Genomic DNA, 12245 nt, shown 5'->3' on the forward strand with positions numbered 1-12245 from the left:
TATTCAGAATGCCGAGAGTGACACTAGATGACAGTAAGTGTCCCAAAATATCGCGAAACAAAACAAAAACCGCAGCTGACTCCTAACACTACGTTTGATCGCTTTGCTGAGCTTCCGGCGTGCTTCCTTATATCTCCACTGCAGCTCCTCGACGTCTGCCTTTTTAAGGCCACGTTGAGACAGTCTTCTGACAGCATTATATTCCTTCCGTAGAATGGCGATAGTGTCATTCCACCAATGTATATCCAGTCCAGTGGTGGATTCCAGTATACTGTCCGTCTCCTAGACATGGTGGCATCGCATGCTTCTGTCACTCTTTTCATGATATTCCGTGCCTTTTAAGTAGCATTTTTCCTACTAATCGGGCGATCGTCCAGTGCGACTAGATAAGAGCTACGATGGAAAGTGCTCATTCTCCAGCCAATACAGTTATTTTTCTTAGAAGTTGAGGCGACTCTGTGGTGAGTTTATGTCTCCCAAAGTATCGCACGGTGGTCGCTTGCGGTGTACGTATCCATTACTTTCCATGAGCAGCTCCCCTTTGCGAGGTTGCTGCTCACGAATGTAAGGTCCACAATTGAACTCGCCTCTCCTCTCATGAAAGTCGGTGCATCACCGCTGTTCAGTGGAATCACATCCAACGATGACATGGCTTCCAGTACAGCCCGCTGTCTGCTATTGGTCTAATTACTTCCCCAGTCAACTATCCAAACATTGAAGTGCCCGGCTATTGCTACGGGAAATTGCTGCTTCGCATCTTCAGTCAGTCTGTCTAGGAATTCCGTAAATTGATCGATGGAAAGGCTCGGTGGGGCGTAGCAGCTATAGAAATGGATTCCATCAACCTTAGCCTTGACGAAGCCTACTGTCCGTAGTGCTCTGAACTGGCCGTTTCCCACAAGCCCAGATTACTGCCTTCGTGCTAGCGTCAGTCATCCAGAATTGGGTGCCGAGGTGTCGATACGGCGCTGAGATTATGACAGGGTCAAACTTCCACTCCCGCACCATCTGTATAAGCAGGTTGTGTGCATCTTCACAATGATTGAGGTTTAGTTGGAGTACCTTCATCATCGTTTATTGAGGACCTTTTGGAGCGCCTCCTTATATAATACACTGGGCATTTACTGCTACCAGCAATGTGAGCACAATTCTCTGTGTTGCCTTTTTTCTCACTGCACAAGGCGTATAGGGGCCTCTTCTTGCAGTCTGAAGCTTTGTGTCCAGTCGCTGTGCATTTGATGCAGAACTTCGATCGGTCAACAGTGCTCGTGCATTTCGTGGCGAGATGTTCGTAGTGCCAGTACCTGAAGCACTTCATCGGTCTCTCCAGTCTCCTGATATGGCAAATAACCAAACCGATCTTAATTTTGCCATGCTCACCCAGGATATTTTTGGCAGCAGTTGCTGCGACAGTCACTGAGGCGGTCTGGGTTCCACCATATGCCATACACAAAAATTTAAGCCTTAGGAGTTATTTCGTCCTCCTCTCCAGCTACTGTTTGTAGAGCTTTGAGAACTTCTTCTTTCGTTGCTGTCTCGTCGAGATCCTTTATTTCGAGGTCCTCTTCTGGTCCTTTTCTGAGCATTTGAGCCTCATCTCCAAGGTGATTGGCGATGGCTATACGCAGTTCAGGGGCTCCGTCAGTCGTCTTCTTGCTCAAGAATATCGATATATCCCCGATGGCTGTCCGGCGGATCATGTCGACGCAATCGTGAGCTTTTTCCGGAGGAACATCTTTCTTTACTCGACATAGAATCTCCGAGTATTTCTCCTTGTCTTTCGACCGGATAATTAGCGCATCAGGTCACGGCGCTGGTTTCCTAGAAGTCTTCATCTGGTGCTTCTTCTTTTTCTTTTTGGGAGTCAGCTGTTCGGGCTGTGTACTCTGCCCTTTTTTCCTCTCCTTGCTCTCCACAAGCTCCCATTTCAGATTTGCAGGTGGCTTGATGGATGGTACTTCCTACAATGCCGGTAGCTGCTTCTTCACCTTCTTCATCTCATGGGCTTCGATCCCAGGTGAGACTTTCGACCGTTTTCTCCGTAGCCCTTTACGGATTTCTCAATCACCCTTTCCGATGTCCGAGTTCTCCATCTCCGAGTCCTTCGTCGTTGTCTCGGAGTCTGCTCGTGAGCGCTGGCGCGGTGGTGCTAGCAGGCCTCCTACCGGTCCAATAACCGAGTGCTCGGTTCGAGTGCTTGCTTCCTCCAGCCCCTTGAGCTTTCTGAAGGCATTGCTAATAGAGGTAACTCTGGGCTTTCACCTCCGTGTGGATGTTTTGCCTAGGTCGGACAAATTCATGTAATTCTACAATGAGCTTACCCAACCGGGCCCATGCAAGGGAGCACTCCGTCTCCTGTTGAGTCTGCAACTCTACCCCACTTATGTATTGTGACGTATTTTCTTACCTCTGCGGACGGTGAAAAACACGCAGCCCTCAGCGACCAAACAACGAAAAGAAAGTTGGGCGCCACCACGGGTGAACCGTTCAATTCAAACAACAAATTAAATCGACAATTATTCCAGACGAAAGAACAACCTCCGACAGCTCAGACAACCGCGGTGGCGGCTGGGTTCTCGATACAAATGGTTGTTCGGGAGTTTCCGAAATGACTTGGTTTTCTTATCTAACAAATTATCCAAAAATGCAATAATCCGGGGAATAAATCATTTATTCAATAAACCCCCTTATTCATTTCAATCCAAATCACCCCTCAGAAAATTAATAACACAAATATTCAAGAAAAGCTAAAGACTCGATAAACTAGAAAATCCCTAACCAATGATTGGTCCAAAATAATAAAATACTAGTCAGTCAAAAGAATAAGTTCAGTCAAAATTACGAAATCATGAATAAAGTCAAACTACAGAAATGACTAGCGAAAATAAAGTCAACTAATATCACTGAATGGGAGGTTAATTTTCCGATAGAATAAAATATGAAAATATCCCAAATCGAAGAGGTGACTGACATCGACAGCGGCAACTGAAATTGCCTCGGAACAGACAATACAAAAGGCGACCGCAATCAAGGTCAAATACGAATCACTCGAGCGTCGACAAGACGCTACAATTTCAACTGCCGATGCGATGACGGAATGATACGACAACTTCAAATATCGAAAACAAAAGTAATTACCGTAAATTTCGAATGTTAATGTAGTTCTCAAACTTAATTCAAAACTGAATAAATTATTCCAAAGGATTTCTTCGACCGATTCCTCATCCGATCGGCAACCAAACCATTGAAACGAGAGTCAAAATCCGTTCAGAGAAACCACTGAATTCCGGAGAAAATCGAACATCTCAAATCACAAGATAATATCAAAATCATACGTCCAAAATGAATTATACAAAAGAGGCTAACCTCCGCCAGGCAGACTGTTATGTCCAGAGAAGGATTTTAGCGTCGAATGGAGATGTTTTAATTGTCACATTAAAATCAAAGCTAAAATTATTGAATTTTATAATTATCGGACGACGCAAAGTTTTATATTCTTACCTTTTTTTAAAATATAAGGGAAAAAGGGCTTGATTTAAGGATAGGGCTTCAGTTGAGACGAATTTCTAATCAAGACATTTGGAGTTGTAGTGGGAATCAAATTTGAATTTAAATATATTTTGTATAACTACTCGGTTTACAAAAACATGAGCGTGATTTTACAGAAATCTAGGTAGCTAAAATTCCTATCCCTGGAATGATCTGAAGGATTCAAATTTGGGTTTACAAATTTTGTTACTCACAATTCGGTCTGATATTTATAAATTATTCGATGTATTTGTAGATCCCTGGGTAAATCCGTAATTTCCTCACCAGCAATTAGTCGCGCTAAAGGCTATTATGGATACTTTCACGGAAACACTTTCTTATCTACTCGTTGATATTTTAATGAATTTTTGGCAGTTGAAGTTGAAGATTTTAAGAGTTTGGTTGAGATTGTCCACAACGCGTTACAATAAACGAATTCCTTATTTGCAAGAAAAGTCACCACTCTCGGTTAAAGAAATTTTATTCCCGGATAATTTCAATTGTTCGTAACTTACTATTAATTCAGTACTATCCCGTGTAATCGAAGGAAGGATTGAAAAACCGGACCGATTAAATGAACTATTTACACCAGAATTGTTACTGCTCCGTCGCTGCTTCAAGACTGTTTAATTTTGGTTTTTCTGACATTTTTATATGAATTTTGGGGTCACTTGTCACATGGGCTCAAACGAGTCCATTTTTAATTGGTGGAAAATGTCGTATGACTTTTCCCACTCTTTTGATTTTTATGGGAAAGTAGTTCATTCAGTTTTTGAGGTCTTAATTAATCGGTTTGCAATCGTTCCTTCGCGTGCGAATCTTAGTATTGGGTAATTGGGGCATGCTGAGTGTGCCATTTCATCACTTTTGAACTCGATTCCAATGTCTTTGGAATTTTTAATCGAGTTCAAGTGATGAAATGCACTCAATTTAGTTTACAATTGTGGGTTTGGTTCTTAATGATTTCACATAAAATTATTCTAGCCTTAAAGTTTCTCGTACAAAATTTTGGACATTACAAGACGATAAGAACTCGCCCCGAAAATCAAAGTACTCTAATGGCGTCACTTCGCCCGACGCTAAGCGTCGTCAAACAGCTAACGAGCGAATTCTGATCGTTGTCGATATAAAACAAATACGCAATAATATTTCTGGAACTCTTCTTCCGCTCACCACAATCTCCAACGAGTCTAGTCCAGGAGCCAGGGCGAAAGATTCCCCAAATACTACAAATCCCGTAAACGCTGGTGTCCACAACAAGACGAATTGCTCCACCAGCAAGAGGTTCTCCACAAAACAACACCTCGCTCGCCACCCAAACGAGAAGTGAGGCTAAAACCCACGCTTCTCCTATGCGTTCGGGACACTTCCCGCCAATCGAACCCCATTGGCCAGGGCCGTTCCATGAGCCGCTCTGATTGGTTGTAACCCCAACCAAACCAGACATCCTCCAATAGACACTCATATAATTACCGGACGTCTAACGTCAGTCCGGTAATTTCTCTCGCACTGCCTAAACCATCACTTCTGGTTAGGCGTGGAGATCCAAAATGGCCTCACAAATCTCGGCCGATAACCGCCTTCGTCCCGTCACCTCCGACAAGTGGCTCCGCCGGTGAACTGCACTCGAGATATCCCTCCAACGCGGGAACTCGATCCAAATACAAAAGCAGCTCTTTTACCACATAATGACTTTCTGGAGTTTCTCCCTTTCCAGCCCCCTGGAGACCCGACGTCCGAGGCTGCCGAAGTCCCTATATGTGGCTCGATACAATAACAAAAAAATAAAAATAAAAACAAAGCATTAGTCATAACCCCAAATAAACCATTTTGACTCTCGCTTCGCAGTGATGACTTCTCGTCTGGATGGTAAATTTCACCGTTGAACGGTCGAAATAAAATAACACGTTACGGTATGTATGTGTGTATGTATGTATGTATGTATGTATTGTTACGTATTTTGCCCCTCTGCGGACACGAGACAAAAATACGCAGCCCTCGGCGACCAAATCTTAGATCCAAAAGTTGAACGCCAGTACGTTTTCTCTCAAAACGCACAAAAACCAAAATCCGAAATCCACAGAATAAACCAACGGAGGAACAGCCGCCGAAAGGTCAGTATATCATCCGCGGAGGCGACTGGGTTCCAAAACGCTGCTCCAAAAAATTATTTTGAAATGACTGGGTTCCAACAATCAAAATAAAATCGAATTCGCGGGGTAACAAAATTATTTAATAAAGATAATTATACAAGAACAATAAATGAACTATAACCCCGTCTTATTCTCAATATAATTGGCGCTCGATACTCGATTAATAACTACAAGATAACGCAGATAAAATAAATCAACGAATTAAGACTCTATACAACACAAATCCCATAACCACGATTTGTCAAATGATAAAATACTAGTCAGAAAATTGTAAGTCAATATTAGTCAAATAATCCGAAGTCAAAAATATCAATCGGTAAAGTAACTAGCAAAATTCCCTGAGAGTCAGATAATCTTGGTACAGGAATCTACTATCACTGCGAGAACGAGCGCGTCCACCAGAAGCGGCGAGAATAAGATGTAACAAAAATGTACTATTGGGAGGGGGATTGCCTCGCGAATGAATTTAAGAAAACTACCGGTAACCAACTGAACGGATCACCCGTCAACAAGACGAAAACTCGAACGTCGACAAATGATTCTACAATCCCTTTAAATGCCTTTAAAGTCGAGATATTAACGGTCTCCCTTTTAATCGAATACCTAATATACGCGATGTTGTTTAGCTTTGAAGGCCCCGAACAGAAAACAAAATTGGACTCTCAAGTGGAAATATCATTGACCTCGAGGTTTCAATCGCCGTTACAACAGAAAAATCGATAATAAATTCACGGCGATTTTGGCGAAACGAGAGTAACCAACACAATTAGAATCACTGAATTTAATTAGAAAAATCTAGTCTCAAAAATGAATCGACTAAATTGATCAAACCAAATCGGACCCAAAATTAATTCTGCCGAACAAGGGGCAAAAATCCAAACGGAAAATTTGAAGGTAACTAATGGCTTCAATCGCCCCGGAACCAAACGTCCAACAAACGAGAAAGATTTAATTCTTGCTCCTTATAATACGTTAACATAAATTCCGAAATATCTCCACCGCTCACCGATTCCCAAAAATCTTCCAACGATAGTAAAAGTCTCGAGCCTTTTCCAGTCCATCAAAAGTGAGTCAAATAAATCTTCCGGTCCCGATATTCAAATTCTCCACAGAGTAATTTTACAAAAATCTCTCAAGATGGGACCGATAATTTCACTCAGCGGTCCCCTGCACGTCCAGACGAGAAGTGTCGTAGTCGGTACAACTGACCCACGTGCCAACGTTCCCCCAATCACTCTATGTCGTGATTGGTCCGCTATGACAACAGCTCTGCTGTGATTGGACGGTGAAGTCATTCTCCAACCAGAGCCAATGAAAATACAAAACACAAAATACGTCTCCAATATCAATGTGCGACGTTAAAACAGTTTCCAATGCAAACAAATATTTTCACAAACATATTAAATTGATCCTTTTCGATGTATACCCTAGCGGAAAAACCTAAGGCAGAGGCGTAACATGCCTGATCAGAATTTCGGATCAGACTTGATCAGTTTCTGATCGAGACCTGAGCAGAATTTCCACTCGGGTATGAGTCAATTTGAGAGTGAAATTCGTAAGTGTCCTGGTAGCTCAGATGGTAAGAGCACCCGATGCGACATTGGGAGGTCCCGGGTTCGATTCCCGGCTAGGAAGTTACTAATTTTTTCTCTCAAAAGAAAAATTAATTTAATTAATGCCTAATGATGGAAGGCGGAGAAAACTTAGTGGAAAAACCTAAGGCAGAGGCGTAACATGCCTGATCAGAATTTCGGATCGGACTTGATCAGTTTCTGATCGAGACCTGAGCAGAATTTCCACTCGTGTAGTTCGTTGTCTGAGTCTCCAATTACTTGACTCCAAATCTGGCGCCGCCGCTCCGACTTCCAGATGAACCTTCTTCTATGAGGGACCATTCAAAACGTCGAATCACAATATTTGGCGTTACAAAACGTCCAAAATCCGGAGACAACTCCAAAATCCCACGTCGATTCAGGCTCCATCCCTCAATGTTATCCGATGAGCGGTGAGACAACGATTCGATACAAAACAAAAATAACTAGAAAAAGGGTCCAAAAATAATTAAATGACTCTCGCCTCGCAAATGAAGTGACCTCTAACACCGAACGGTCGAAATATCAAAAATGCCCCGTTACAGTATGTGTGTGTGTACTTTTTCTCAATTTTTTTTTTCACAATTGTCTTCAAAGGAACTTCATGAAATTTCATGAATTTTTCCATGCACGGAGAAAAGTGAATGGTAGGGGTTACTTTTGTATGGTAGAGGTTACCATAAATTATGATAAAAAGGTTTCTAAGTCAATCTCAATAGTAATTTTTACTATGTTCAACAGTAAAGCGTACTATGTTGTACAGTATAGTATACAATATAGTAACGACAACCATTATTATAGGAGAGATTACCATGTGGATGGTAATCAGTACTATTTATACATGGTAATCTCTCCTTTTTTCGATATCGTAGAAAATACTAAAAATAGTCATCAAGGCACAATTAAAATTGAATTATCGGTTACTCAGCAACAAGTCTTTACCACCACCTTTTCTCCCTGGTCCTGCTCTTAACAAGAGATTAGAATTAGATCCAAATTATCGTCATTTTCTGTCAGTTCTCCCGTCCAATCGATCTGGAGATATTACAATAGTAAGCTCTCTCAATTATTTGGGACATGATAGCAGAGAAAACGTAATATTGATGATGCCCACCGAGGCAGGTCCTCAATTACATTTGATAAATATCGTAATCCTAGACCCAAATAATCAAGTTATTCTTGTTACTCAACAATTACAAGAATACTCCTTTGAAAGACATTTCCAATCCTATGAAATTGATATAAATGATAAGAGGTGGTCGACATTGACATTTCGACAAATGAAATTTTGTATCCTATCATATATAGCTACCTCCGGGAAGGGAAAGCAATACGTTCCGAAACGTTGAGTCTAAATTCTCACGCAAAGTTGTTGAGTTTAATTACTCACATTTGAATTTTTTAATAATTTTTATAGCACCGTAATGCCAAAAATTCTTCCAATGATTAGGTAAAATTTGGGGCAAAAAATCCCACTATTCTGTAGATATGTATATTCTGATATTAAAATACTGATGTAAATATGTTATTGTTAAATATGATCCTTACGATATTCGATATGATTAATCTAGGTATATTGATGATTATTAATAGGAAAGAATCCAACATTATAAGACAACACTCTGTAATTATTGAAACAGCGCCGAAAACAAATACGTTAAATATAAATATATATCCCACCTGAAATTTCTATCTCATTATACTCATCATTATCGTGATATAGTTTAGTGATCATTATCTTTTATATTCGTGACATTTTATGACTTTTTCACGTTTTACCATATAATATAGGTCATGTTACCATAGTGCATGGTAATCTCTCCTATAAACTATGGTAAACTTTACCAAACGACTATGGGTCCCTTTACCATAATTAATAGTGCACCCTACCCTGTAACATGGTACTATTCAATATAGTACAATGAGAGAGTACTATTCAATATAGTAATTTCTACTATGTTTATAGGCTTCATTCCCATCGAGAGACTTACCATGGCCGATAGTATGTAATGCCATACCCCATAGGAATCATTACCATAGCATAGTAATGCTTCCTAAATTTTAGAAATACATACAAGTCGTAAATTTGATATGGGACTCTTTCCCATGGCTCTTCTCTCCATGTGGATATAGACGTTAATAGGGTCAATTCATCGACACCAATTAAAGTTGAATTATTCGTAGAGTTTGTGAAATATTGGTATTTTTTCAAGAATCGAGATACGCGGTAGTGTATCGGCCAAGAAAAGTTTTGAGCGATTGAGCAAAACATCAGGCCGAGCGCACCGCCTATCTATACACGACAGAACTTCTCCCTCCACTACCTCTAAATGATTTACATTCGGTATAATGAAAACGGGACGACAAATCGGGAAAGTGTCCTTAGGTACATTACATAAATCACCTATGAGATTTTCAAGATTGTGAGTATGTTATTTTTTGGTAAGTAAAAACAGTAAAAAAGATACGAGCATAGCAACGGGTTGATATTCACATTCTCGCGATTCACACTATAAAGTCGGAGAATCAAGTTGTAACGTTGGCAGCGCCGGTCCAACTGAGCCTCATATCCAACGTTGAAGTGTTACCACCAGTGCAGTTGAATGTGGGTTATGATGTTGTTATGGAGAACCACGGGAAATGTTTTTCTTCACGTTAAATCACTTATTAGAATGAAACGGAAAATCGACTCGGTGTTCTATTTTGTTTTCTCTCGTCGAAAATTCGAATTTCATCCCGCCAGATCTATATTCATATGTGGACCTCAGGCATAAAGATAGTTTATGCACTGTTTGTGAGGTTATTGGTTTATCTTTAGAGTGTCACAAAAGTGAGATGTGTCGAAAATATTGTGTGATCAAGTATTAAATGTCCGTCAATAGTTAAATTCGAAAAGACAATACATATTTTTCTCCGAGTGTAACAAAAAATGTTTTCATTCCGTGGAAAAAAATTCTCTAAATTAAGTGACCGTGAAATGCGAACAATTTTGTAATTATTCAGGAAAAATTAGTCGGAGACGGTGGAATTAAGAGGACAGAATATCCTGAAAGGATATCCTGGAGATTAATCTCCGGAGGTTATTATAAGAGGACAATCCGATTTCGATAACATTGCCAATCTTAGTCTCTACATAGAAGATGGTCTCCTTCACGATCCGGAAACACTAGCCGCCTTCCTGGATGTCAGGGGAGCGTTTGGCAACGTCGATGCTGATATCCTAGTCCAAAAAATAGCTGACATTGGCTGCCCTATTGAAGTAATCAAACTTATACACTTCCTCACACACCACAGACACATCCATTCGGACCACCTGGGAGACGCTACCCGAGAGGTATTCAAAGGCGTCCCTCAAGGAGGAGTGCTATCACCAATATTATATGCCCTATGCGTCTCAAATATCTCTGCGAATCTTCCCAAAGATCTATACCTCAGTCAGTTTGCAGACGACCTGGCTGTCGCGTATAAATGCAAATCGAACAACAGAGCTAAGCGGAAGTTGGAATCCTCGATACTGAAGCTCAACAGAAATCTGAGGGACCTGGGATTGGAATTGGCTCCAATGAAAACAGTACTGCTGTACTTCCACAAGAGGAAGAAAAACCCAACGGACATCATTCTCAACATAGATAACCACATAATTGAAGCAGCCCAATCAGCAAGATTCCTAGGAATTACACTCGATAGTAAACTCATCTTCAAGGTACAGTGCAATAAAGTTAATCAAAAATGCCTTAAAACCATGAACATGATAAAATTTCTGAAAGGTACGGGATGGGGAGCCGACCCGGAGACCCTCATGTACATATATAAAAGTTACATCAGGTCAATGATGGATGGCTCATTCATTTATTGCCCAAAACAGAAAGCCATAGCCAATAAATTTGAAACCATACAACTTGCAGCCATTAGAGATGCTCTTGAGTACAGAAATAGCACTCCGACGAACATCTTATTGGCTGAATCGAAATTAACAACAGTAAAGGACAGATTCCTACTACTTGGAAAAAGTTATCTCGTCAAAATTCTACCCAATGAGAGCCTACTGATACAAAAAAGAATTGCGCATGTCCACCACAGGAATACTTCTCAAACGAAAAGATTGCCATTGCTAAAACAATGCATAGAACAAATCATTAATATAATCACGTTTTCTGGCAGTGTTCAAAATATGAAACAAACAGACAATATATGATTGAAAAACTACGTGCGATGAAGTGCTTTTTACCATATATTATGAGATCGCGAAATGCAAAATGCGAAATGCAAAAAGGGAGAAGCTAGTCGTGTCTAGGGGAAAAAATAACCAATCAACTTAATACACTGCTCTCTGAAATCGATTATCAGTTGAGACATGCTTAAATGTGTGGGCGCGCCATTGGGGGGAAAGATTTAGAAAAGTTATAAATGGGAAAGGTATCTGGTACTCATGGCAACTGCCAAATACTATTGAAGAATACTGGCGCGCTGGTCAGGTCTTCCGCCGGAATAATTAATTAACTGGAGCCTCCGTTCCTTCCCAGGGCTCTTCGGCACGGGCAATCTCCAGGCCACAACTTCCAAGTCTTGATACGGAGCCTCTCGCTCCAATCGGGATATTTACAAGGATTTCTTAATCACTAGTTCTTAATGAATAACGCACGACCACGTGCTTACACCGGCGACTGTCGGAACGAGGGTTTTCTTTTGTTTTCTCCTGACCTCTTTCGCCGTTCCTCCTTCGGGCGCCTTCGATTGTTGCTCGGGCAACATCGTATCAGCACTTCCTTCTTTGGGGTACAATGGGGTGTTGGGAGAGTGGATGGTGTGCTGCAGGGGCGTGTAACGACTGGGCGACCAGTATCAGTATCATTGGGGAACACTTGCACGGGCATTGCATGGAGAGTCCGAGTTTATCCTCTCTGCGTGCTGGTCGGCGCTGGTCATCTTCTCTCTCGTCAGCTTCGGGCATGGTTGGTGGGGGGGGGGGGGG

General features: G+C 41.2%; 1 protein-coding gene across 1 annotated transcript; it reads right to left on the reverse strand.

The window, feature by feature from the left end:
* Nucleotides 1-1033: 1033 nt before the first annotated feature.
* LOC107036098 lies at nucleotides 1034-1447 on the reverse strand. The gene has a single exon (XM_015253836.1). The coding sequence runs from the start codon at nucleotides 1445-1447 to the stop codon at nucleotides 1034-1036; it is 414 nt and encodes a 137-aa protein (XP_015109322.1).
* Nucleotides 1448-12245: the final 10798 nt, after the last annotated feature.

The sequence above is a fragment of the Diachasma alloeum genome, unplaced genomic scaffold (genome assembly GCF_001412515.2).
Source record: "Diachasma alloeum isolate Michigan unplaced genomic scaffold, Dall2.0 Dall_scaffold_00204, whole genome shotgun sequence".
NCBI lineage: Eukaryota > Metazoa > Arthropoda > Insecta > Hymenoptera > Braconidae > Diachasma > Diachasma alloeum.

Excerpts from the sequence above, each read along its gene's own strand:
- LOC107036098 (XM_015253836.1), bottom strand. The coding sequence starts at position 1,447 with ATGGCATATGGTGGAACCCAGACCGCCTCAGTGACTGTCGCAGCAACT.